The sequence below is a fragment of the Morone saxatilis genome, unplaced genomic scaffold (assembly GCF_004916995.1).
Source record: "Morone saxatilis isolate NCDOM2014 unplaced genomic scaffold, NCSU_SB_2.0 Contig19, whole genome shotgun sequence".
In the NCBI taxonomy this organism is placed as follows: Eukaryota; Metazoa; Chordata; class Actinopteri; family Moronidae; genus Morone; species Morone saxatilis.
The window spans coordinates 6649973-6674402 of record NW_023339751.1 but is presented as its reverse complement, the minus strand read 5'-3'; the positions used below and the strand labels follow the sequence as shown (position 1 = coordinate 6674402).

Genomic DNA, 24430 nt, shown 5'->3' with positions numbered 1-24430 from the left:
AGCCAATCAGCAGCCTCTAAAACACAAACCCCCTCCTCCCATCGGAGCTGGTGCCCTGATCAATCTGCGAGTGTGCTCGTTTTGTACACCTGTGGATTCCGTAGCTGCAACCCCCCCCTTTTCTTCTTTTTTCTTCTTCCATTTGTGGAAATTCGAGTCACTCTTTTAAAAGGAGGCAAATAAAAGGTAATGTAGAAACCTGTTTGAAACCATAATGCTTCCATGGTTGCAACGCATCGTGGTTGGATTTTGGCGTTTGTTTGTTCACAACAAGTTGCGGGAAATTAATCAATTGTCACCTTTGTCCTAGTGCATGTCTGAAAGAAAATCACCTTTGGAACTGCGCAATGCTAAGACTTCAGGGTTTAAAGTAAGTAGGCTTTTACCAGTAATACTCACACATTTGGAAAAATCAGTTTTCAATCTGTTTTTCTCTTTTTAAAGTACGATGATAATTTATTAAAGGGGAGGTATCTTCATAAGACATTTTTGCAGATTGTTCTATGTCTTTTAAAATATATTTGTTACATATACATTTATAGTGTATGTGCAAATAATAAAATGTCAATAAATAAATATTTGTACTGCTGTAATTATCTCCAATTGTCATATTTTTTCCACACATTGCAGAGAAGCTTTCTTTGGTTTGGATGCTGTCCAACAGCGGCTTGTAGTAGGTAGCTCTGCCCTGGCAGCAGGAGGGATACTGGCATACATAGCGCACAAAAAAAGACAAGTGAAAACTATTCCTCTTGGTGAAGGATGGTGGGGAGCAGGAGAGAAGCCACTGTCAGAGGATGAGAAAATCTACCCCTTTAAAGTGCAAACCTCAGATGAAGAGATTAAGGTCATTTTGAGCTGTTAAATAAACTTTTCATCACCAAATACCAATTTAAAAAGTAGCTTGAGTGCCAGTCATAAGACAGTAACGTGTTTCTGTTCAACAGGACCTTCATGAGCGCATTGACCGAACCCGCTACAGTGATCCATTGGAAGATAGCGGCTTCCAGTATGGCTTTAATTCCACTCATCTCAAGAAAGTGGTTTCCTATTGGAGACATGAGTTTGACTGGAAAAAGCAAGTCACAGTGCTTAACAAGTATCCACACTTCAAAACTAAAATAGAAGGTACACACAGCCTCCCTACTGAATCAACAGGTTTTGCTGAGTAATCCCTTACAATTTAAATAATTCTCCACTATTTTTTTTTATCTCGCCAATACAGGATTGGATGTGCACTTCATCCACGTGCGACCGCCACGCCGTGAGACCCGGAAGGTTCGCCCTCTTCTGCTCGTCCACGGCTGGCCTGGCTCCTTCTACGAGTTCTACAAGATTCTGCCACTTCTCACCGAGAACCAGGATGGTCTCGTGTTTGAGGTCATATGCCCGTCCATCCCTGGCTACGGTTTCTCAGACGCTCCTCACAAACAAGGTAGATGATTATAAATATATGTGTGTGTTTGTAGTTCAGCTTGAGCAGCAGATGTTTACAGATGTCCTTTCCTGTGTCTTTTCAGGATTTAACAGCCTCGCCGCTGCCCGGATTTTCCTGACACTGATGGAGCGTTTAGGGTTCTCCCAGTTCTATGTGCAGGGAGGAGACTGGGGCTCCCTCATCACCACCAACATGGCACAGATGAAGCCCCAGTAAGACAGCAAAATAAGGCCTTACATGCTACAAGTTACCACTGCAGCGGAATTTCCACCACCCACGTGATTTTTAAAGGGAGCATTGTAACATTGTGAAACAGTGCTTGCAGTCAAATGACCAAAAACCACTGACACTACAAATTCCTGGAGAACAAATAACAGATATTTTGTCAATAGAAAACCATGATAAAAAGTTGCATTTTTAGCTATAAATTGACACTTAATACAGATTTAAACATTATAAGACCTATAATCTTTTTTCAGGTGTGTGAAAGGACTCCACTTAAACATGATGATGTCAAGAAGGGGGTTCAAAGTCTTGTTGTCCCTCATGATTGGTCCCTATCTGCCCTTCCTGGTGGGCTTCAGTCGGGAAGATGTTCGCCGGTTGTTCCCTTTCTTTGAGAAGAATGTCTGGGAGATGTTGAGGGAATCGGGCTACTTACACATCCAGGCCACTAAACCAGACACTGCAGGTGGGGACATACGCTGCCAGTTTGGATGATCATTTTGACATTTGACAGGTCAAAGATGAACCCACTGAATTTGAGAGAAAACTCCTGAGACAAGCTGACTGTTTATAGTATTTTGTAATCTCAGTATACTATTATTTCAGCTCTTAATATATATTAATTGGTGTGTACAGGTTGTGGACTGAATGACTCTCCTGTTGGCTTGGCGGCCTACATTCTGGAGAAGTTCTCCACTTGGACTGATTTCAAAAACAGGGATCTGGTGGATGGTGGGCTGGAGAGGTACAAGAGAAAATTCCATTTAGCCTTTTCATTATTTGTAGCATATAAAAGTATATGGAGATTGAGTGTAATTAATTAATTTGTTGCATTTGTGCAGAAAATTCAGCCTGGATGACCTCCTGACAAATGTAATGATCTACTGGACCACAGGCTCCATAGTCTCCTCCATGCGCTTCTACAAAGAAAACTTACAGAGTAACCCTGATGCAAGAGTGGATGCAAAGTATGTGGCTAAAAATTCATATTATCAACACGATGACCTTTATTTAGCTAATCTGACAACCTTATTATTCTATCATATTATGACTGATAACGTTTTGTCTTTTGATTTAGGACAGATATATTCGTGCCCACTGGATTTGCCGCCTTCCCTAATGAGCTGATGCACATCCCCAAATCGTGGGCACAAATTAGGTATCGAAACATGTACTCCTACACTTTCATGCCTCGAGGTGGTCACTTTGCTGCCTTTGAGGAACCCCAGCTGCTAGCCAATGACATCTTCCAGTTTGTCAGAAAAGTGGAGAAGTTCTGATGTTGATGCACTCTCAGACCGTGGTGCAAATGTTCTTTATTATTGCTGTTGTGTTTGATTTTGATTGATCATTCCAAATATACTTCCTTGTTACTAAGCTCACACTACAAACCATCTCATGATTTGATTGCCTCCAAAATTGCAGCACTGTCAAAATCATTTTCAGGCTTTAATAAATGTAAACATATACACAGATGATACTGGCAATGTATTAAAAGATTGGATTAAAGAAAGCAATATAATAAACCTTAAACCTTTTAAGTTATGCAGATTAAAAATATATTGCACCAATATTATGTGTGTTGTCTTTAACGTCCTAAAAAAACATATTTTATGCAAAACATGTAATGCATGAACATTCTTCATACATATAAACATTAACACACAATGTTCTCAAAATTTCAACAACACCTCAAGAACACATTCAGTATTTATATAGTATAAAAAAACAGTAGTACACCGTACTGCTGGTGTCAATGAACCCACTATTGTTTTAATTGACATACTTTTAATCATAAAGCAGAAAAAAATTAAACTCATAATTCATTAAAATATGGACCACTCAATTCAAAATTCAAGTTCAGAAATCACTTAAACCACCATTAAAATGTAATTTTAGTATACAAGCTCCAGAAAGAGCTCCAATATCTACGCTATGCATGCCACAACCTTTTGGGTCACTTGCCAAAGCCCTTGATAGTCATGGGTGCCTGGAACCACACATAATCCTGCCAGTCTGACCCCTCTGCCCTTGGTTCCTTACAAGTGCTGGGATCAGTAGACAGAGCAATAACTTTGTTCTTTACACGGGTTGGCACTTTAAATTGTAGTTTAGGGCGAAACCAACCAACGCCGCAATCCCTGTGAGCCAGGGCCAACACCGTGGTGGGCACTAAACGAACAGGTCTGGTGTCGGACAAAAGGTCAGCCACGAAAAGAGTGCGGAAGAGTTGCCTTAAGCATGAGGACACCCGCAGGCATTGATCTCCACTAGCCACTACTAGAGCCTCCATGTTGATCTCATACAGCTCTTTGGGGAGGACAAGGGAGCCGCCCATTAGCAGTAGCACACGGGGAACCCTGCTAAGGGAAAATAGCACCTCCAGCTGCTGCAACACCTCCTCCAGCTCCTGAAGGGTCTGCTGACACTTACGCCAGTCCATGTCTGCTGACTGCACTGGCCTCCGACTCACTGTGTCTTTTTCCTGAAAGCAAAAAACACTTTTATTTAATCTCAAATCCACAACATTTCTTTATTTATGAAGTATGAGATGTGCATTTGATCATTCTTCCTATTCACCTGCATCGACGCTTGCTGTTTCTTCTGAGAGTACACCAGCTGGTCATACGTCATGGGTAGCTGCTGTCTCTGATAGAGAATGCACTTGAGGATCTCGCTGACGAAGCGGCAGCAGCCTTCCTGAGTCACGGTGCCGGGGAAGTCCACGTTCACATGGCCTTCCTCCTGTGCTCTTCTCAGCACCTCAGCATCCCTGTCCTCTGTGTTACTCTGTTGTTTACTGGCGGTCACGTCGGAATCCTGCAAACTTCTCTGACCAGAAGTGCCCTCTTCTTGGGTGTTATCTGTCCAAATGAGGAGCAGAATAATGTCATTAGGGTGAGCAATGGAGCTGTCTTGCTCAATTTTAGTTAATGAAATCTAGCAAGGCCAGTGTTCTAATAAAGCCAGCCACTGTCCCCATTTTCCCTCTAAATGTAACATATGGCAACTGTCTGGCAGTGGTGGAGGAATAAGGCTGCTCCTTTACTTAAGCATAAGTACATACTCTGTTATACTTAAAGGACCAGTGTGTAGGATTTAGTGGCAATCCTAGAGCCAGTGTTTGGTTTGTCCGTTCTAGGCTACTGTAGAAACATGGTGGACCTCTGTAAATAACAACTGCCTCTTATAATGGTAATAAAAACACAATGATTTTTATTTTCAGGTGATTATACACTAATGCATACATACCTATACATTTTGTATTTAATTTCTGCCAATAGATCCTCAACAATGTTACACACTGGACCTTTAACTACTCATAATTCAGAATGACCCTTTATTATTATTATTATGTTATATATGCACTACTGGATTAATTATTGAAGGTTAACATGTAAGAAGACTTGTCTGGTCGAGGTGGGGCCAATTTTAACTACGTTATATACTGCTGGATAGTTTAATCCAGAAAAAGAATCATATTTTCTTGTTGACTTTAATTTTTTAAGCAAAATATTCAGTATATTCAGTTTACAATTAAAAAAAACCCCCAATAAGAGTAGAAAACCATCACAATTTAGACTCTGCAGTCAGACAAAGGTTGGAGCTTTTGCTTCACAAAGATTAATGGTTGATGACTAATCAATTAACAGAATTATTGTCTGAGCTGTAAACTATAGTATAAAAAGTGATATTTTCGTCTAAAATGGGGTGGAAAAGAAAAGTATAAAATGGTACAAGATGGAAATACTTTGCTTTCCACAAGTGCCACCTCAGAATATCACGTTTGCCTTAAATAATAACAACAATATTGTACATTGTAATGCATATTTATATACATGATATATTTAGAGAACAAAAGGACCGTTTTAATTGGTTCCCCCACTATCCAAAATAAAAAATACTGTATTTATTTGACACTGCAGCCACTATGTTTGACAACCTGTCAGCTCCACACTCCACTTAGTAACGTTAGAGAGTAACGTAGAGTATCCACAACATCTCGTTACCTACCGGGAGTGATGTTTGTGCAGGGCATGCTGGAGTTTTCCTTGTCGTCCGCGTTGAGCTCTTCTGAATCCAGTCGATGTTCAGGTGAGGCGTCTCTTGACTCACCTGTGTTTTTCGCCTTTGAACACGTTTTCACAGCCCGTGTCGAGAGTTCCGCACCGGGTCGGTGTGAATTTGAGTCGTCGGGAACATTTTGTAAGAGTTTAACGTTACAGGTCACCTTCGCCTCCTCCAGGGTGCCGCCGTCTTTATCTGACGACAACGAAAGGCACCTGTTTATCTCACCGCCCCCGCTGTTAGTACTCGCGTTTTCAGAGTTTGATGTTGGTTTTAATCTATTTGGGTCTTCTGCCATACTTTTGAATGTCCCCGCCGGGTGTACTCTGCACTGCATCATGGGAAATGTGGACCGAAATGCTGAGTTCACGTACCGTGGAAAGACTCGTAAAAACAAGCTTCCACTTTGGAGTTGATGGTGGATTTGCTCTTTCGTGCGCATAAATTAATCAAAATGGGTTTATTCATGGAGGCTTGTTTTGTAGACGTTTCTGTTATGGCTTGCTGAGTTTTTAACACTTTTATTTTGAACGAGACTTTAAAATTTAGTTATTTTGTAACCGCTAAAACAGGCCGTAACAACCACCCTGCCACTAGAAATATATTTCGCAAAATGTAACAGCGTGAATCACAATCTTATAACACTTTTCTGATCATTTAAGTCATTGTTTATCGGCCTAAAATCTGTTTGACCCATGACACAAATAAAGATACTTGTTTTGGTTGTGTTTGAAGTTCTGCTGTCGGTTTTTTTCCGGCCGGACTCAAATGCAATATATTGACTCAGACATTTCAAATTAACATTAAATAGTACACATTAGATACGCATGGATGTTAATGTTGATGTAATGAGCAGAAACTCAAAAAATCCGTGATATTTTACCCAGTTATTGACTAAACCTGCAGGTAATTTATCCTGGCAGGAGATCATCTGAGTGCAAACACTGCTTTGTTAAAAGATAACAAAATAATCAAGAGCTGCATAACAAAAGGGTATTTTAAAAACAACTTTTTGTTTGGGGTATGGTGCATCGATCCCCATTTTACACGCCGCAGTGGCCAGTTTGTGTAATGCATGGAGAACTTGAGGACAGGCCCCAGGTGTGATAATTAGGTGTGAAAAACGCTGCATTGGCGTTCATGCGGGTGTCTTTGAAAGAGGGTGAAGACAGGCTGGGAAACGTGTTCTGTCTGATTTAGATTAATAATGGCTTCAGTGAGAGTAGCGGTCCGAGTCCGTCCATTGAACAGAAGGTGAGTAGAATGGCTCCTTTTTTTATATATATATATCTATTTCCTCAAGCTTTCTAAAAAATGGAATGAAACTCATTCACGTTCACTTTGCCCACAGAGAAAAGCAGTTATCTTCGAAGGTGGTAATTCACATGAAAGGGAACACTACATCTATTCATAAGGTATTTGATCACATAATACAATTACACTAACTTATACTGCAGTAATGGAGTTTATTAAGACTGGGCTGTGCATTTGAAACTCTAGCCTGCATCTATTCGAGGCGATGAGCTCAACGAGCGAGGGAAGACCTTTTCTTATGACTTCTCATATGATTCAAGTGACAGAGGAAGCCCAGCATTTGCATCCCAGGAAAGGGTATGTGTATTCTGTTGGCTCCCATATGTTTCAACCTTTTGCATAACTTTTTTTATACTATAGTGTCAGTTAAAATCATAGTTTTTGGTTGATCTGTCAAACAATCCTGTGTTTTTTTTAACATAACATTTTAACAAACATTTTCTCTGCCACTTTAGATTTTTCATGACTTGGGGTCTGATGTCCTGAAGGCTGCATTTGAGGGTTTTAACGCCTGTGTGTTTGCCTATGGCCAAACAGGCTCAGGGAAGTCTTACACCATGATGGGCCACACAGTAAGAACGTTGCTCAGCTTTCTCAGCACTTTTACTGAGGTTAAAGACTCATTTTACCTTTTTTTTTTTTTATCTGGAGTGGTGTCACAACATTGTCAACGCTGTTGAGCTTACATTACAGAATACCCCAGTAGTGCTAACCCATTGTGCACATACCACATGTTAGAAACTGACTGATGGCAGCCTCATCAGACGTCCCTCCCTTTCTTTCTCTCAATTTATCTCCATGTTTCTCCCCACTAATCAGAAAATGTGATGAGGGCAGCAACCCACAGCTTTTCTCTCCTCACCTTGCACAGCAATGGAAATTTCACATTACCAGTGAGGTTTCTGCCTGTCTACCAGGAGACTTGTGCAAGGTCATCAGCAGAGCTGGCTGTCAACATCCCAGATAATTATATATGGCTCTTAATGCTTACTATCTGTTACTTTGTAATTAAAACAAGAGGGCATGCAGCTCAGAGTGGAATTGCTTTTATGCTTCAGTAACTCCATATCAGATGAGCTGTTGTTTGTGTTGTTCAGCAGTCTTTGCATGTGCTGAGTTGTGGTCACAGCATAGACATAGACACCCGAAATTAAGAGAACATTATGGGAGCAAAATGAAATTGTCATTTAAAAGTACATTATGAGTAACATCATTTTGTAATAAGAGTTCTCAATGTGTAATTTTTCTCCTTTTTTTTATTTTTTTTTTTATGTGTCAGGATGATAAAGGTTTAATCCCACGGATCTGTGAAGGCTTGTTCTACGAGATAACTCATAGAAGCACGAGTGATGCCGTGTCATTCTGTACAGAGGTCAGGTAGGAGACCATCATACATACCCTATGGTGATGCTTCGTATCTTAAAGTCATTCTGCAGGACTGTACATTTAATCAATCATTAAACCTGATGAAAATATTCAAAACTTGCAGCAGGCAGGGGAGGGACTGGTATATATATTTACATATAGCATATAGAACTTGCAAAGTGTACAGCACTGGCTTATGTTGGGGTGAAATACTTAATATAAAAAACATAGAAATCCTATACTAAAGACTAAAATGATATTATACGAAGGTATTACTGCTACAAAAGTAAACCTGGTGATTATCATATTGCCACCACAGATCTTTTAATATAAGGGTTAAGAAACTACTACTACAAGCCTTTTAGCGCCAGTACAACCATGTTAAAAAATAATGTTAAATCATGTTAAATAGTACGTCAGGCCCCAAAGAGTCCATGTGGATCAAGACTTTTAATAGTTTAATTTGTTGCCATTAGAGGGCAAACAAGTTAAAACTTAACATTTATCCTAATAGTCCCATATAGAGATGGTGCGTCATCAGCAGTGTCACTTCAGTTTGTCAGTAAGGCCTCAGTTTGTCTCTCATACCCATGATCCTATTGTGAACAAAACAATGTTGCAAAAACATGCTGAAACAATGGCAGGTCTTATTTTCATTATTTTTAAAATTACACAGAGAACTGCAGTACATTTTGTTAGTGCAACCAAAGGCACTGTGACCACCCGAAAGGAGTGCACACAGGGGAAAACAAGTGTACCTTGTGCTACTTCCAGCTGACAGTGACTCAGGCTTCCAGTCAGAATTAAACATTGCAAATAATTCATTTTCCGGTTAATAATGACTTTAGTTCAGTTTTTTCTCATGTGTTTTGCCCCTGAGGACCACTAAACATTAAAGTTTACCACCTAAAAAAACTAGAGCCCAAAACCTCTCAATTATATGTTGTTACTTACATGCAATATTTAACCTATTGGCTACTGGTACTGTCTTAATAATAATATCTTGGACAAGCAGGTAAAGGCATTAATTTTACTGAGCAAGAACAGTCATATAACTTCAGATAATTGTATGACCTAACTGTAATGCAGGCCTTTTAAAACCAGAAATTACAACATTAAGGCTTTATTACTACAATCAAATAATAATCAAAATCCCAGATGATATCTCGTTTCATCACAGTATCTGTTTCACGGTTACATGTTCCAGCTTTACTCCTAAATGATAATGCTGGGAGATTAAAAAATTTGGATTTTAAGCTTATCAAGCAACTGTGAAACAATTATTTTTCCATTTGGTGTTGTGATGCTGCTGGCACACACAAGGTACATAATTTCATAATGATTGTGAGCAATTACATGAGCAATAAAACTGATAGGAATGTTCAGGTAGGATGTGTGTAAGACTCCTGGCGTGAACCTGTTTCTGAGGAGACTCCTTTCTTTTCTTCTTCAATAGAACAGCATTGATCATGTCCCACTTTCTAAGACCGTGGTCTCCATCACTTGCCCATGAGTGAAACCTCTGGCTTTGTTTTTGTTGTGTAGGTAGCTGCACATTGATCCCTACATTGTAAAACATCATACATTTTGTATCCGTCAGGACGTGATGGTAGTTGCAATCTAATCTCCCCCGTTATTGTTATTGTAATAATGGCAGCTTTGCCTGTAGTCATTTAGAAATAAGCCAATATTGTAACCTGTTTGATTTTTTTTTTCAGTGCTGTGCCAGAAAACAACCTGCATGGCTACAACCACAGGATATGTTCTTATGCCTTTTCATTACTGTCACGCTCTCATAAAGCCTAATTGCTCCATTCCTAGCATTGTTTTTAAAAACAGCCACTCAGAGTAGTCCTTTTTGTACACACCCACCGCAGGGTTGATTGAAGTGCTCTGCCGAAACCTACTTTGCATATTTCTGTTTATTCATTGCCAGTGCAAGCTGAACAATGCATGCACTGTAATTTGGCTTTAAACCTACTGTGCATTTCTTTTCATAGTAGACAGTGAATAGCAACTTGTTTTGTTCTCATTTGGTGCAGTGCCATTCACATATCAACACTGAAACCCTTCATTAATTTGTGCCATTGTGGCTTTGTGTGCAATCTTGGATCAAATTTTGCTTTTGTGTTTCTGTCTTGGCACCAGCTATTTGGAGATCTATAATGAACGTGTGCAGGACCTTCTCGAGAAGAGACATGCACCCACAGATGGTGGAGGCTTGAAAGTGAGAGAGCACTCCAGGGATGGACCCTATGTAGAGAGTAAGACAGGTTTCATTCTCCACCTCTGTATCCATTTCAGTTGAATTGTATAAAATTCAGAAAATATAATACAGAAAAGAAATTCCCCTATGTGTAGATCTGTCCAAGCACTTGGTACGCAACCACAGTGATATGGAGGACCTGATCATTCTCGGCGATGCCAACCGCACCACAGCCAGCACAGGGATGAATAATGTCAGCAGCCGCTCCCACGCCATCTTCACCATCAACTTCACCCAGGTCAACTGTAGTTCTTTAAGTGTATACCTGCTGCTGTGTCTTGCGTTGCCAGTTTAAACTGAAGTAAACATTTTTTAGTTTCCCTGAAAACTCTGGATGTTAGCAAAGACTATCCCTCAAGAGCTCCAATTAGCCTTGTTTATCTGTTTTTGTGTAATGATCATTTTTAACATGTGTTTTTTTCCATCTTCAAAGGATTTTTTTATTTTTTCCATCATAAGTAGCACGTTTGTCGTGATCCTGCCTATATGCCTAAGTATTCCTCTGTGATGTTGCCTCTTTTGAACTAAAAAAAGATTGCTCTGTAATGTTTTGGCATGCCACAGGCCCGGTTTGATGCGGAGTTGCCACGTGAGATGCTGAGTAAGATCCACCTGGTAGACCTGGCGGGCAGCGAGAGAGCCGATGCCACGCGAGCCACCGGCACCAGGCTGAAGGAAGGTGCCAACATCAACAAATCCCTGGTCACCCTGGGCAGTGTGATCTCAGCTCTGGGTAAATGGCAGTTACAGCATGACTGACACACCATGACATCACATCTGTCTTCAGTATTGAGCCATTCAGCTCAATAATAGATTGTGAATAATGACTGTTTTCTATGCAAGGACAGCAACTTTGTTTGCTTATTTAAAATTAAACACGTGTTTGGTTTCATTCCAAATTTTCTTTTCATCATTTTCAGAGAAACATTGACTGTTCTGAGCCCTTTGTTCTCAAAATGGATCTATAGAGCTTTAGGATGAAACATTTCATGCATTACTGGAGCTCTACAGTTTCTCTGAGTCAGTGTTTTTCTTTCTGTGTGACCTCCTAGCTGACCTTAGCGTGGGCGGACAGTCAACAAAAAAGAAGAAGCAGATCTTCATTCCTTACAGAGACTCTGTGCTGACATGGCTTCTAAAAGACAGCCTGGGTGGAAACTCTATGACGACTATGATAGCAAGTATGTACAGTAATTCTCAAGTATGCTGATACCAAGACATTGCAGGCTGTTTTCAGAAAGTCTGTCACCCCTTTATGACCTGTACTTGAAAATGTTTTTAATAAGTTGGAAGAAGATAATGGTAATAATCCTTCTTTTTCCTGTTTTATCTCATCAACCGTTGCACATTCCCACCTGGTGACCTCTCGTGGCAGCCGTCTCTCCTGCTGATGTAAACTACGGTGAGACCCTGAGCACTTTGCGCTACGCCAGCCGAGCTAAAAACATCGTCAACTCTCCCATGGTGAACGAAGACGGCAGCGTGAAGGTGATCAGGGAGCTGCAGGCAGAGGTTACCAGGCTCAGAAGGCTGCTTGAGGAAGCTAACCAGGTCCTGCATATGTTCAAGCTCAAGGATACAATATGTATGATGACAGTCTTTTTCCCTCAAAGTTTATATTTTAGGTTGGGCTGTCTCTTTTCACTATTACTCCAGGTTTCCCGTGGGGAGATGTCTTCCTCTGTGAAGGTAGAGGAGGAGCTGAATCTGAATGAGGGGGAGGTGAGTTATCCTTTGCCATTGGAAAAGGGATGTTTTGATGTTTTCTTCTGTAAATAATACACTGCTGTTCTCCCCCAGGTTCTAGCACTGACCAGGGAGTGGACCAGCAAATGGGGCGAGACGCAGAGTATTCTGAAGGTACAACAATGATTCATGTATTTAAACTGTCTTTAACTCCAGTTACTGGACATAGCCATCAGCAAAAAATACATTACACAGGCTCCAGAAGTTTAAAAAAAAACATTTAAGTTTTTAACATTTAAAGATCAACCACTCAATTTGTGGCTTTTTAAAAAGTTATTCATATAAATCTGATGTATTTCTTGCCTATTCTTTGTCCCTTACAAGTGCAACAGATGGCCCTACGTGTGCTTGAGCTGACCACAGCACTTTTAGCCAGAAGCAGTAGGGTTAAGCAGGAAATAAGGAGTTAAAAGGAGTGTTGTGCTTTTCTTTTAACACACTGATAAAGAGACCAAGTGAGCCTTTGTGTAAATATCCTCCTCTTTAACATCAGTTAGTTTGACTCACATAAGCTTGTGAGAATGTTTGTTTGATTCTTGTACTTGAGCTGGAGGATAACAAGACTAACTGGAGACAACTGCTTCCAGTTTGTTGTAGATCTTTAATCAGACAGTATTAAAAAGACAACTTGCAGTAAAACCCTGTAGTTTGACATCTGAATGTTGTTGTTTTTTTGTTTTTTTTTTCATTTTGTACAGAGTTGGATAAACATTTCCAAATAAGATGTGAGGCACCCTTAAGCAGTTATATTCTTTGGAGCTTTGTTGTTTCTAGACAGACAATAGTTTGTTAGGTTCCCTTGTTGTTTATCTTTTTGTTACCTACTTTGTTTCCTTTGCCCCCATTTTCAATTTAGTGATATGTCATAACACATTTTCCACACAAGTCCAACATCTGCTGTTATATTTCATGTCATTTTGAACTTGGTACAGAAGGATGTATGTAAGTAAAACAGAAGGCTACAGAGTACATTATGTGAAGGTTTTGTCTATTAATTTTAACAGTAACAATCAATAAAGCAGCAAGCTCCCAGCAACAGTCTTGTCAGGAGTTGCTGCTTGCAGTAAGGACATCCTACCAGCTGGTGTCACTGCAAGTCTTGTGAACTGCCACAACCACTTCATGGAGTGGAAAGGGTAATGAGAGTAGAGTCAACCTGGCATTTAAATTACATTTTCCATCTATTTAGATTTAAATGGCATCCAAAAGCTGAGTTCTTGTAATATCATAAAAGTTAGTGTGCGACAGTGTTTGGGGATTCTGACAAAGGGATACAGAACAGACGTGCCTTCTCCTTCAACCCAATATGGTTTTCTCTAAGGCTGGGACAGCGTGGCAGCATCTTTTGCAAGACCCCTAGCTGCAAGGGGGGAAAAAAATGCCAGTGTTTGCCAACCCAGAGTTTACACTGAACACTTTTTCTCTGAGTTTGTGCCCAACCTCCCAAATAACACCAAATGTCATCTGTTTGGGACTCATCGTGTTCAGCCAAGTAGCCTGTTGCATTATGCATTGAACTGTGAAGCGTGCCAGTCATGAAAAGTATGAGGTGACTACTTGTCTATATTATACATGCTAGCAGTAGCAGTTTTTGCATGGGTTTGCATGTTGATCTGACTGTTGAAAGATGTCTGAATAGATTTGTGTATAGATTTGTGTATTTCCAACTTGTAGCAGCCACCAGTGATCCTGCACCAGACTATGAAAAAGCAGATTGCTTTTATGCAGCCACACATTGAAGGAGACATTGTGTAAGGAATACCCTACATATTAAATGTCTGCTATATACGTGTACATTGGATAATTAACATTCTAATTCTGTGTGGTAGTTAGCAGGTGACATTTAGTGGCTCGACAGGCCTTTACTCATGACAGTGTATTGGAACTCATTAGCAGCTGTCACTGCTCCTAATTAAGAGGTCTTGATTATTGACATGTGGAACTTTCGTTTTGGACCGTCCGGCATATTAATTAGTGTTTTTGTAAATCTGTTTGCATCTTCAAGCGGTGATGACTTTATGTTCAGAGGCAACATCGTCCATCTCTGCTGGCCTTGTTTAGAGCTGTGCCCACCCGTGTAGAAGCACCTGTTATGATGCATGATACAATGTGACACAGAGGCGAAAAGGCCACTATACTGGTGACCGGCAGGCACACTGGTGTTGCCGAAGCTCTAAGTGTTTGATGAATGACTTTATGGATTTGACATTTGTCTTCCTGTGAATTTGCATTCTGCCTGTGTGAAAAATGATAAGTGGGATTCCTGCATGGGATGCTGAACAGAGTTAGAATTAGAGGTGGTGTCTTTGCTCAGTGCAGTTCAGCCCATCCTGGCCCAGTTTGAAGTTTCAAAATTCAGCACATGTACTTATTGCATTGGTGTAATTTATTTAAAGTTGATCTCCTTTAATTTATTTATTTTTTATTTGAAACAAATGGCCTTTAACATGTGGTGCTTAAAAAGACTGCTTCTCATATAATACAACCTCTATGTTTAAGTGTATGGTGTTATGCATAGTGCGTGTTCTCTATCTCAAGCGCAGGGTTTTTTTAAATTAAGAGCGGTCTTCAGTCCCAGTCCTGAAGTCTCATATATTTTGTGTTTTAATTCAGTCGATGCTGTTGCTGAGAGCTAGATGAAAATTTCTGCTCGGCCGTAAGGAGACAAGTTGACCAAGAGCGGTGTAAACAGAATTTTGAATTCTGTATTCAAAGCAGATTTAGAATGCAAAGTTATTCATCGTCAGCTTCCCAGATTGGTTACAGGGCATGTGGGAAAGAGAAAGCAATTAATATGAGATGGATTCCACAGCAGCCTCTTACCAGACAGACGGCAACAGATTGAGAGAACAAAAAAGGCAGGAAGAGGGTAAAGTGAAATGTTGTTCTACTGCAGGGGTATATGCGCACACACAGATTTGTGTGTAGTTCTACTCTTTCAGGTCCCCTTGTAACACAGCGTGGTGGGAGGAACCTTCATTTCAGTAAGATAAAATGAACCACAGTGTTTCTTTGATCCTAGTAGTCTTTGTATTTTCCAAACATGCCGCAATCAAAAACAATGACACAACCTAAGCCTTGAATGCTCTAAGCCTGGCTCTGTTTAAAGGGACAGTTTGCCATGTTTTTATATAAATGTCCAATCAGTTTGGTGGTAAATTTAGTCAATTGTAGAGTTAATTTCCTCAGTGCATGCTTTATTGATAGAGAGAGCTTTATTGAGTTCTTCTGCACTCTGAGGCGTGCCGACAGGGTCTACATGTACCAGGATGCATTGTGCGTGAGCTTCAGATGCCCACGCCCCCCTAGCGAGCTAAGTTAGATGCTGCTTGTTAGTCAGTATTACACAATGTGGCCAAGCCAAAGAATAACTGCAGTTTCACCATTTTCTTTTTCACACTATCTTTACCTTCAAGCTCCAAGCTGAAATAGCCTGTAGTTCTTGCTTGACACCAACTACACCACTGTAATGGGAATGTATTGCTTCAGTTGACACATACCATCAACACTGATTGGACGTCCACATAAAACATGTCAGATTTTCCCTTTTTTAATGTCAATTTACCTCACATTGTCAGCAGTTATACACCATATTTAGTCATTATAGCATTTCATGACCATTATGTATTGTTTTGGCCGCATACCATTATGTCCATACTAGATTTCATTTTTTAAAAATAATTAATTGCATGAAATGTTATTTTGTTATATTTGAAACGCATATGGCAAGCCTGTGTATAGATGTCATCAATGCCTACTAATCTGCTCGATTGGGCCCTAAAATAAATAGTAGTTTATGTTTTGGAAAGATAGCAGTCCGATTTTATTTTCACGTTCTTTCAACAAATTGAGAAGTTATGTAAATCTGTAAAATCTCAGCATATATTGTGCAAAATAACAAACATTTACTGACGTGAGTTGCAATGGGACGCGTAGCAGGAGAATTTGTTTGATCCGGAGCCCAGAAGTGCTTTTATCAGGTTGAATCACTCAAGTTTTTAACCACGAGTTGCATTTATGGCAACAAACTAATGGCACATCAAGCTAATTACACAGCACATTCATATTACAACTTAAACAACATCTTTGAGATGTCTTGAGATTCTGCTTTTACATGTGACACGCACACAAAATAATATAAAAAGCGTGTGTAAGAAACAGAAACTACTGTTAATAACATGCCAATTCTTTTCTGCGAGTTATAATGGAATATAACCAATCACTACAAACAAAGGCTTCATGCCATTTTAAAAACTGGCCATGTAATTGCCTGTCCCTTTTAATGCATTATTCATTTTAACTTTTATAAAGAGCAGCAATCTAGAATATAAATACAGATCTTTCAAGGAAATTAACCTTTTAATGTAACAGAGTTCAAATGCGGAAGTTTTTTTCTCTTGTTCTGCATCCAGTATCTGTTCTATTAGTGAGTTGCTGCACTTCACAAGGCTGATGGGCAGTCAGGAACGAATGATTGGTTGTCCTAGTATGGCAGTATTTTGAAATGCATATTAACCAAGTGGGAGACCTGAACTGTCAAAAGCTCTGAGAAAAAATCCATTAAAAATTCTGCCCAACCACAGATGATGGCTTTTAATGGAAGCCTAAATACTGCCCGAGCCTGGCTGCTGGTCTAGGCCACAGTTAATTACAGTATGTTCGCCAGCTGCCTCAATCTGAAAGCAGACTTTTTTCTTTTTTTTTTTTTTACTCATAGCACAGACTAACTGACTGGGTGTGGTGGAGAGCAACTTTCTCTGGTATGTGAGGAGAAAATAAGAGGATCTCATCTGTTCCTGTTGTCTGAGGAAAGTGACACAGTGCATTAATCTGCCAGGCTGCTCCTCACCTCTAATGAAGTCTGTGAAGAATCCCTTTTAATTAAGTGCAGGGGCTGGGGTCGATGCCTCTCCTTCTTCATTAGAAGAAAGGATTTCTCCCGTCTCACGACTGCCAATGAGTGAGGTGCTGCTGCTGGTGGACATGTCTCTCACTTCACGGTCCAGTCTATACGAAAGAGAGTAGGAGGAGGTTGAAAGAGAAGGTGGAAACTAGTTTATGCAGAGTGTTGCCTCTGAATCCTCCATATGTGAGATTTTCTGCTCTGCCTCTTGGGGAGGTACTTATGATAATCCATGCCAATGTGAGGCATTAGTCCACCAGCTTAACAGAAGAATACTCCTGATAGGGCCACTCATACTTGGGTAGACTCTGGGTTATTGAACCACAGCCTTTGCCCTGAGAGGAAAAGGTTAGCGGCCATAAACACTTGCCTAGAGAGTTAAGTTTCTCTTTATGGCTTAATTTAGTGTGTCTTTTGAACCTAGCAAGTCATCCAAGGCTAAGTGTTTCATTTCTTGTTGAATAATTGGCAAATGAACTGCCCAAGAAACTCATTCTGTCTCCAGCCTGTCTCTTTTGGTTTCTTAAAATCTTAAACTCATACCTTGAATTATAGTTAGAAATAATACTCAATTACATTTTGTATAAAGTTTAAAATATCGGCCCTTGACAGACGCATGCTGTAAGGTGGTGTGACTCATGCTTTTACATTTCCTCAGCAACAATTGTATGGAGCAGATCAGGGGTTTAAGTGTGGCCTTTATCTGCTTTAGAAATGTGCTTTTAAAGATTAAATCAATTTCTCTACTTCTTACCGCATTTCTGTAGAGTAGTAGTGCTGTAACACCATTAAGTATAAGCAGGGGTTTCTGGACAAGCAGAATGGATTAATGCATTAATTTCTGTTGCTGTATGTATCACTATAGTGCGGTATAATGTGAGAAATGGACATTTAAGTGTTTTTCAGCATGCGGTGTCTGTGTCTGTCTGTGTTTAACAACCTGGGAATGAGACTCAATCAACTAATGACATTTTTCTAACCTACTGGGTATAATGAAAAGCACACTACCTACTGCAGCTTTAAGCTATGGCATGCTTTCCACTTTCAGGCACTGGAATTCATACCTCTTTCAGGCACATTGTAAATGACATGGAACTAGCGGAAGTTTGTTGCTGTTATCTAAAGTTGACATTCTTTACAAGCTTGGGAGTATTTTAATAGCAGCATACAGTGTTGGTAGCTATGTATCAATAAAGGCAATGATGCATGGTATACAACGTGCGTGTGCGTGTGTGTGTGCGTGCATATATGGTTGTGTGTGTAGGTGGCGGCACTGCGCCTGTTTCGTTGGCTGAACACAATGTACAGTTTGACTCTCGCCACGATAATCTGAATGATTTATGGCATCTCTCTTGCCGTTAGCCACTCTGCTACTTCATGGCGACACGTGGTTGGAACGACGCTATTCTGCTTGGCCTTCAGGCAAGGAAGAGCAGTCATAAAGAATTCAGTTTTCTGCTGGTTGCCATTAAATGTCTGTCAGCATTTTTATTTCATATTGTGTGCCATTCCAGCTACAGGCTATTGAATGAGATTATTTTTTTCTCATGGTATATTTTCGTGTGTCCTATAGGAAGAGGCTGTGGCTCTGAGGAAGGAGGGGAGTGGAGTGGTCCTGGACTGCCAGTTACCTCATCTGATAGGAATTGACGAAGACCTGCTCAGCACTGGAATAATCCTGTATTATTTGAAAGTAAATAGATCATTTCAACTTCATACAATTCCCAAAGTCTCTATATTTTTCTAAGAAATCATTTCCAGCCAAGGTCCAATGCTTTTGTTAATTGCTCTACTTGTCAAACAACAGCTTGCATATTGTATCATGACCTTTTAATCTTCACTATAGGAGGGCAGAACCCTGATTGGGAGTGACGAAGTATCATGCAGTCAGGATATTGGTGAGTCACAGTCACTACACTGTATTCCCCACTGCTGTTATCCATTTGACTGAAAATAATCAGGATTTCTTTGTATGCTTTCATATTTAATTGTACTGTAGTGCTTCATGGGCCTGGGCTCCTTGGTGAACATTGTGTGCTTGAGAACCGTGCTGGGGCCGTGACTCTGATCCCTAAGGATGGTGCACTGTGTTCAGTCAATGGCTCTGTGGTAACTGATCCCTGTCAGCTTACTCAGGGTAAGCATTTCTGCAAAGCTAATGCTTCTGATATTCTTTAATGAACATTGGGGGGGGGGGAAGCATGGCATGTCTGTAATAACGAAGATTTCTCTCTCAGATTCCCAATTATTTGGCTAGTGAGAGGCAATAACACTTTCATCCATTTTGAATGCAGTTATATGAGATCACTGCATCACATCTGCAAATGAAATCCACTTTATGTCCTTGGTTTCCCCATGGCGGTGCACTTGGGGCATGAGTGGCTTGTGAACACAGCTCTCTACAGGGCAAATGCCATTTCTCTTACTAAACATTTTGAAGGGCGAGAGGCCCCGGACAAAGCTCCAGACAAAGCTCCAGGCCCTCCATTTAATTGGCAGATGGAGTTGATAGGGCCGACAGGTTTGAAGTAGGCAGCAAGAGCATTAACCTTTCAAAGGACAGAGCCAAGCGGAGCTGAAACTCCTGCCCCCCCTGAGCAGATCCTGCTTGCCTGGGCTGGGAGCTTTTCCTGCTTACTCCCTCCTCATCCACACACTGCTTTGCTTTCCAGAGATAAAAACTGCGCACAGAACCAGGCAGCGCAAGGGCCTGGCTACGCTAGTTTCTGTTATAGCCATTTCAATTTATCCAATATCCCCTTCAGAACCGGCTGCATCTGAAGCTATTTTCTTGAACAAATGATAGTAATTTTCAGCCCAACAGCAGCTGGATTCCATCACAGGCTGCCCTCTCAGGTGCTTTGTCACTCGTCAGAAGTCATTAGTAGTAGCAAGATTAGTATTTGCTGTGCTGAGAGCGGAGGAGGTGATGGAGAGGAAACCTCGAGAAAATCTGTGGATGTGGCCATAAAAGTTTGAGTCTGATATATATAAACCCTAATATCACTCCAATTCTATAGCTTTACAAGACTTCTCAAGTTTCCTTGGAGCATTTTCTCGGGTAAATCATCCCCCTAGTCTAGGTCACTGCCAATCACATTGGGGATTGTGTTCTTCATGGCAATTCATTCACTTTACCCCAGCAGAGGAAAATGTTGAACTCTTGTGCTGTTTGTCAACTTTTCCCCAAGTTCAGTGCAGTGACAGTTCACCGCAATCCCACAATGACAAGATGATTCCCATGGCCAATCTCTTTTGCTCCTCACCTTTTTAATGCATTATACATATTGTGCCGCACCTCCAAAAGTTTCCTGGCAGACATTCAGCACTATTACTGCCACTTGCGTCTGTCTTCACACACATCACATTTAGCCTCTGCCAGTCTTTGTCAGTCTGATGCATAATTCACTGGTTGGTGCAGTATTTTTATACCTAATGCTAAAGTTTAATCTGGTAATTGAGTTGGTGATTTGCCACTTTTTTTTTTTCATGCTTTTCCTCTTCGGTTCTCTCTAGGTGCCATCATACAGCTAGGAAAAGGAACCATACTCCGGTTTAACCACCCGACTGAAGCTGCTCAGCTCAGAGACAAACGCCAAGTACACACGGTACCCAAAACCTCCACAGACAAGTCCTGTTGTGCTCTTGTACAATTTTGCTGTTTTTGTAAAGCTTTTGTAAAGCTTTTGTAAAGCCAACTGCATTTTCTGCAGGTAACTGTAAAATTACTAGCATTGTAAAAGCAAGTCAGGATCATATACTTTGTTTCCATAACTACCAGCTGTAATACCTGCTTCCTTCAGCAAACATTGCTCATGTTGAACTCTCAGTCACACTTCACTCAACATTAGAAACTCCACAACAGCACCACCAGTGTGATCCATGCAGATTTATTCTGATCAGAATAAGAACTACTCCCCTTTTTCAGCTGCTACTGCTTGTTTTTGCCCGGTTAGCATGAAACTCTACTTATTCGTTCTCATTAATTGTCTCACAAGAAAAGCAGCAGACCTGCACATTGAAAACAGTCTCCCCACAATGTTGAACTGTTTTCAACCTTAGAAAAGCTTTCTGCTCCTCCTGAAAGGAGGCCAGGTGCAGCAGCTTTCAATACTGGCTGCTTTTCGTCCAGCTTGCAACAGTTCCCTCTTGGCTTTCATTTACTTTCATGTGTTTTTAAAACGGCATTGTGTGAATGCACCCTTTGCAACCCATAAGGGTTTATGCTCTTAATGCTAATTTTAAATTTAGAAAATAATAGCTGAAAATGTAAAATGTTTAAAATTAAAAGTTTTACTGCAGTTTATTGTGGTGTCAAAAGTATCTTTTGTGTGGGTTATAACCAGTGTCCCTTCAGAAGAAATGCAAATCAAAATGTAATATTAATCAGTAAATATGTACTAAGACGGCCACAACAATGACCTTTGTCAGTTTGCTTATGAAAAGCATTTGCCCCCTTTGACTTCATGTTTTATAGTTTTTGAATCACAGATGTAACAGAAGAGAAATGTGTTTAATGTCAAAGTGACAAATCTCAACACCTAAATCGTCACTTGCTGCAGTCGTTTGTCCTTGGAATTTGTAATATAAGGTAAATGGAGTTCCCTGTACAGCCACCACTGTCTTGGCAAGAGCTACATTGTGAAAACAAAGTAAGATTCCAAACAAAATCTTGCCAAATGTACTTAAAACTACCAATTAGGGGAAGGATACAAGAAAAGTGCAGTTAGATCAGTTAGTGTGTAAATCTGCAAAGACCCACCGTTCTCAAAAAACAGACTTGTCTCCGTGGTGAAGCAAGATCTTTTAGACACAAAGCACTGCAAGCTTCCATTCCTGAGATGGTAGACACTATGCATACAAATGCTGTTGCCCGGGTGCTTCTCTACTCATAGCTTTATGGCAGAGAAGCTGTTCACACGACACGTGGTGTATTGTTTGTAAGAGGGTAAATAAACTGTCCAAATGGGTGAGCATTGATGATTACAGAATCTAATAATCTTTCAGTATTTTGAAATTAAGTTCTGGTGTGGTAGACATTTTCAGTAAAATAAATTGAAGTTGTTTTAGTATATGAACGTAAATGACTTGATCAGTGAATAGACTGTAAAGCCTGCAACTCAAATTGAGTCCCATTTAAGCTTTTCCTCCTGTTCTTCATAGCATTTTATGTTGTGAAATTGATTCACACCCAATTTTATAGACACAGCTGTACTTCTGATTTTTGACAGCTCTCTGCATTATTGAAAATTGCACATTATTACAGCCAAGTAAAGCGCAGACATCCATGTCCTGCTGTGGTTCCAAGAAGAGCATTTTCCATTCATTTTTAACATTGAATCCAAATGAGATGGTTTCAAGAGTGTGTGTGTGTGTGTGTGTGTGTTCGTGTATTCGTAAGAAGTGGCTTTTCAAATGGTAGCAAATTGTATAACATTCCCTCTTAGTTTTAGTTTTTTTGTGGAAACACTCAGAGCTGAAGATAAACTGTGAAAACTACTAATGGACCCGATTGTACATTACAGCTGCTCTCTTGCAGTCAAATTGTACGACCCTTTTTATTTTAGGAATATGTGCTAGTTCCATGCTGCTTACCCTCATTTTTGGAAAAGCTTGATTTACCAGATATTGACATTTCTCCAAATGCTCTTCTATCTACTCATGTTCTGTGAAAGCAGTGTCATGAATACTGATCACATACAGTTTCTTATATAATTAAACCACTGTATAAATGTAAAAATACCATAGGCCACTGTCACTCATTTCTTACTCTGACAGATTTTTATTTCAGTGCTGTCTCATTCTGTTGTCTGCAGAGCGGGCTGCCATCCTTGACTGACACGTCCAAATCTACTAGGAATCTGTCCAAGGTGATGCTGCAAAATCCAGGGTAAGACTTATGCACACATAGTGTAACAGCTCTCTGCACTCGGTATGACCCAAGCATATCTAAACCCACTCCACCTCAATCTCCAAAATGTGCCTGCTTATGGAGCAACATTCATCAGACATGTAGACCAAATGAAAGCCATAAATCATGGCAGCGTTTCTGTGAGGAGAGGTGGGAACATGCAGAAAGTCTATCTGAAGTGCTTCAAGCTGAGCCAGTGGAAATCACAGCAGGCATGTATCCTGCAACCTAGTGTCCCAAAACGGCCTCTAGTTCTGTAGGTAGTGAATTGCCTCGTGTCCCATTTCCAAAATCACTGCATTGCACTTGAAGTTCAGCTCCCCAGAAAACTCCCAGGATATATGCTTCAGTACACTTCTAACCAATCCTTTTCACATTAGGCCTCTCCCATTTGCGATCTCTTCTGTATTTATGAAATGTCATCAGCCAAGGATCATCCCAATTCCAAGTCCGCTTTTATCCAAGTTCAGTCCAGATGCCTGGAGAGTTTCTTTCTCTGCTCTTTTTATCAACGACTCCTTGACAGTTGACTTGTGTGTGACTTGTTGACAGCAGACGAGTGTCCCAACATGTATTTAGTGGTAATGGCTGAGGATATCATTTTTGTTCTAAACTTGTTATTGTGTCGCCAAATTAAGTGTTATGGCGACAAATTAACTGTTTCAATATACGGTCAATGTATCTACCTGCAATGTTTTTTGGAGGTATCAAACCTGCTAGGCAGACAAAAATGACTGGTCATCCCAGAAAGCCTTTCAGCAATTTACTAGTTGCACTGATGTCTCTGTAGTGTTTTAAACATAATGCTTTCCTTTGTCAAGTTCTAAGATTTGCTACGCTTCTAATAAAAATATTAGAAATATATAAAAGAAAAAGGTGCAGTAAATGGTGAACATTACCTTTTAGTTTCATTGTAAAAACACATTATGGTAAGGATAAATGAAATCTGTTTTCACAGTCAATGCAGATAGAAGCTCTGTAAAATTGTATTGCCTACCAAACTATGAGACATATTACGTTAATGTGAATGATCTTTATACTCTGCCACTGCCTTGGAACTGTGTGACAGCTCATTGATCTGTCAGTGTCCCAGTGTTCATCGAATTAGTGCCTAAAATCCAATTCACTCTCTAGTGATTCACCACCTACTGAAGTAGTGAGCAATTTGAGACACTCTTCCCCCCCCCCCCCCCC

At 40.3% G+C, this 24430-nt stretch overlaps 3 protein-coding genes across 5 annotated transcripts in view; 2 read left to right on the top strand and 1 right to left on the bottom strand.

Annotated features, from left to right (window-relative positions):
- Nucleotides 1-30: 30 nt before the first annotated feature.
- ephx5 (epoxide hydrolase 5) lies at nt 31-3234 on the top strand. 2 transcript variants are annotated; one of them, XM_035663194.1, is made up of 10 exons: nt 31-186; nt 311-370; nt 631-847; nt 948-1128; nt 1226-1435; nt 1521-1650; nt 1918-2129; nt 2300-2408; nt 2506-2631; nt 2742-3234. In XM_035663194.1, the coding sequence occupies exons 2-10, from the start codon at nt 348-350 to the stop codon at nt 2941-2943; spliced, it is 1410 nt and encodes a 469-aa protein (XP_035519087.1). In that variant the 5' UTR covers nt 31-186; nt 311-347; the 3' UTR covers nt 2944-3234. The 2 variants fall into 2 exon arrangements, with proteins under 2 accessions (XP_035519087.1, XP_035519088.1); XM_035663195.1 differs by lacking the exon at nt 31-186 and having other exon boundaries at nt 193-370.
- Nucleotides 3235-3310: 76 nt separating this feature from the next.
- Nucleotides 3311-6038, bottom strand: mad2l1bp (MAD2L1 binding protein). Its single transcript, XM_035663196.1, has 3 exons — nt 5678-6038; nt 4244-4527; nt 3311-4148 (listed from the first exon to the last, which is right to left on the bottom strand). Exons 1-3 carry the CDS (start codon nt 6027-6029, stop codon nt 3621-3623), a joined length of 1164 nt encoding a protein of 387 aa, XP_035519089.1. The 5' UTR covers nt 6030-6038; the 3' UTR covers nt 3311-3620.
- kif16bb (kinesin family member 16Bb) overlaps nt 6037-24430 on the top strand; it is a 24951-nt gene continuing 6557 nt past the window's right edge. For both annotated transcript variants that reach the window (XM_035663193.1, XM_035663192.1), the window contains exons 1-17: nt 6037-6985; nt 7083-7146; nt 7232-7342; nt 7501-7617; nt 8325-8422; nt 10559-10674; nt 10772-10914; nt 11241-11409; nt 11729-11857; nt 12052-12227; nt 12333-12398; nt 12477-12536; nt 18899-19018; nt 19172-19223; nt 19325-19462; nt 20842-20933; nt 23142-23215. In XM_035663193.1, coding sequence (XP_035519086.1) covers nt 6939-6985; nt 7083-7146; nt 7232-7342; nt 7501-7617; nt 8325-8422; nt 10559-10674; nt 10772-10914; nt 11241-11409; nt 11729-11857; nt 12052-12227; nt 12333-12398; nt 12477-12536; nt 18899-19018; nt 19172-19223; nt 19325-19462; nt 20842-20933; nt 23142-23215 — 1772 coding nt within the window. In that variant the 5' untranslated portion in view covers nt 6037-6938. The remainder of the gene's footprint in view (nt 6986-7082; nt 7147-7231; nt 7343-7500; nt 7618-8324; nt 8423-10558; nt 10675-10771; nt 10915-11240; nt 11410-11728; nt 11858-12051; nt 12228-12332; nt 12399-12476; nt 12537-18898; nt 19019-19171; nt 19224-19324; nt 19463-20841; nt 20934-23141; nt 23216-24430) is intronic.

Coding starts and splice junctions, on each gene's coding strand:
- ephx5 (XM_035663194.1), top strand. CDS start 348: ATGCTAAGACTTCAGGGTTTAAA. Junction 371..630: donor CTAAGACTTCAGGGTTTAAA/GTAAGTAGGCTT, acceptor CACACATTGCAG/AGAAGCTTTCTTTGGTTTGG. Junction 848..947: donor CCTCAGATGAAGAGATTAAG/GTCATTTTGAGC, acceptor TCTGTTCAACAG/GACCTTCATGAGCGCATTGA.
- mad2l1bp (XM_035663196.1), bottom strand. CDS start 6,029: ATGGCAGAAGACCCAAATAGATTAAAACCAACATCAAACTCTGAAAAC. Junction 4,528..5,677: donor CTGCACAAACATCACTCCCG/GTAGGTAACGAG, acceptor TCATTTGGACAG/ATAACACCCAAGAAGAGGGC. Junction 4,149..4,243: donor AACAGCAAGCGTCGATGCAG/GTGAATAGGAAG, acceptor TTTTGCTTTCAG/GAAAAAGACACAGTGAGTCG.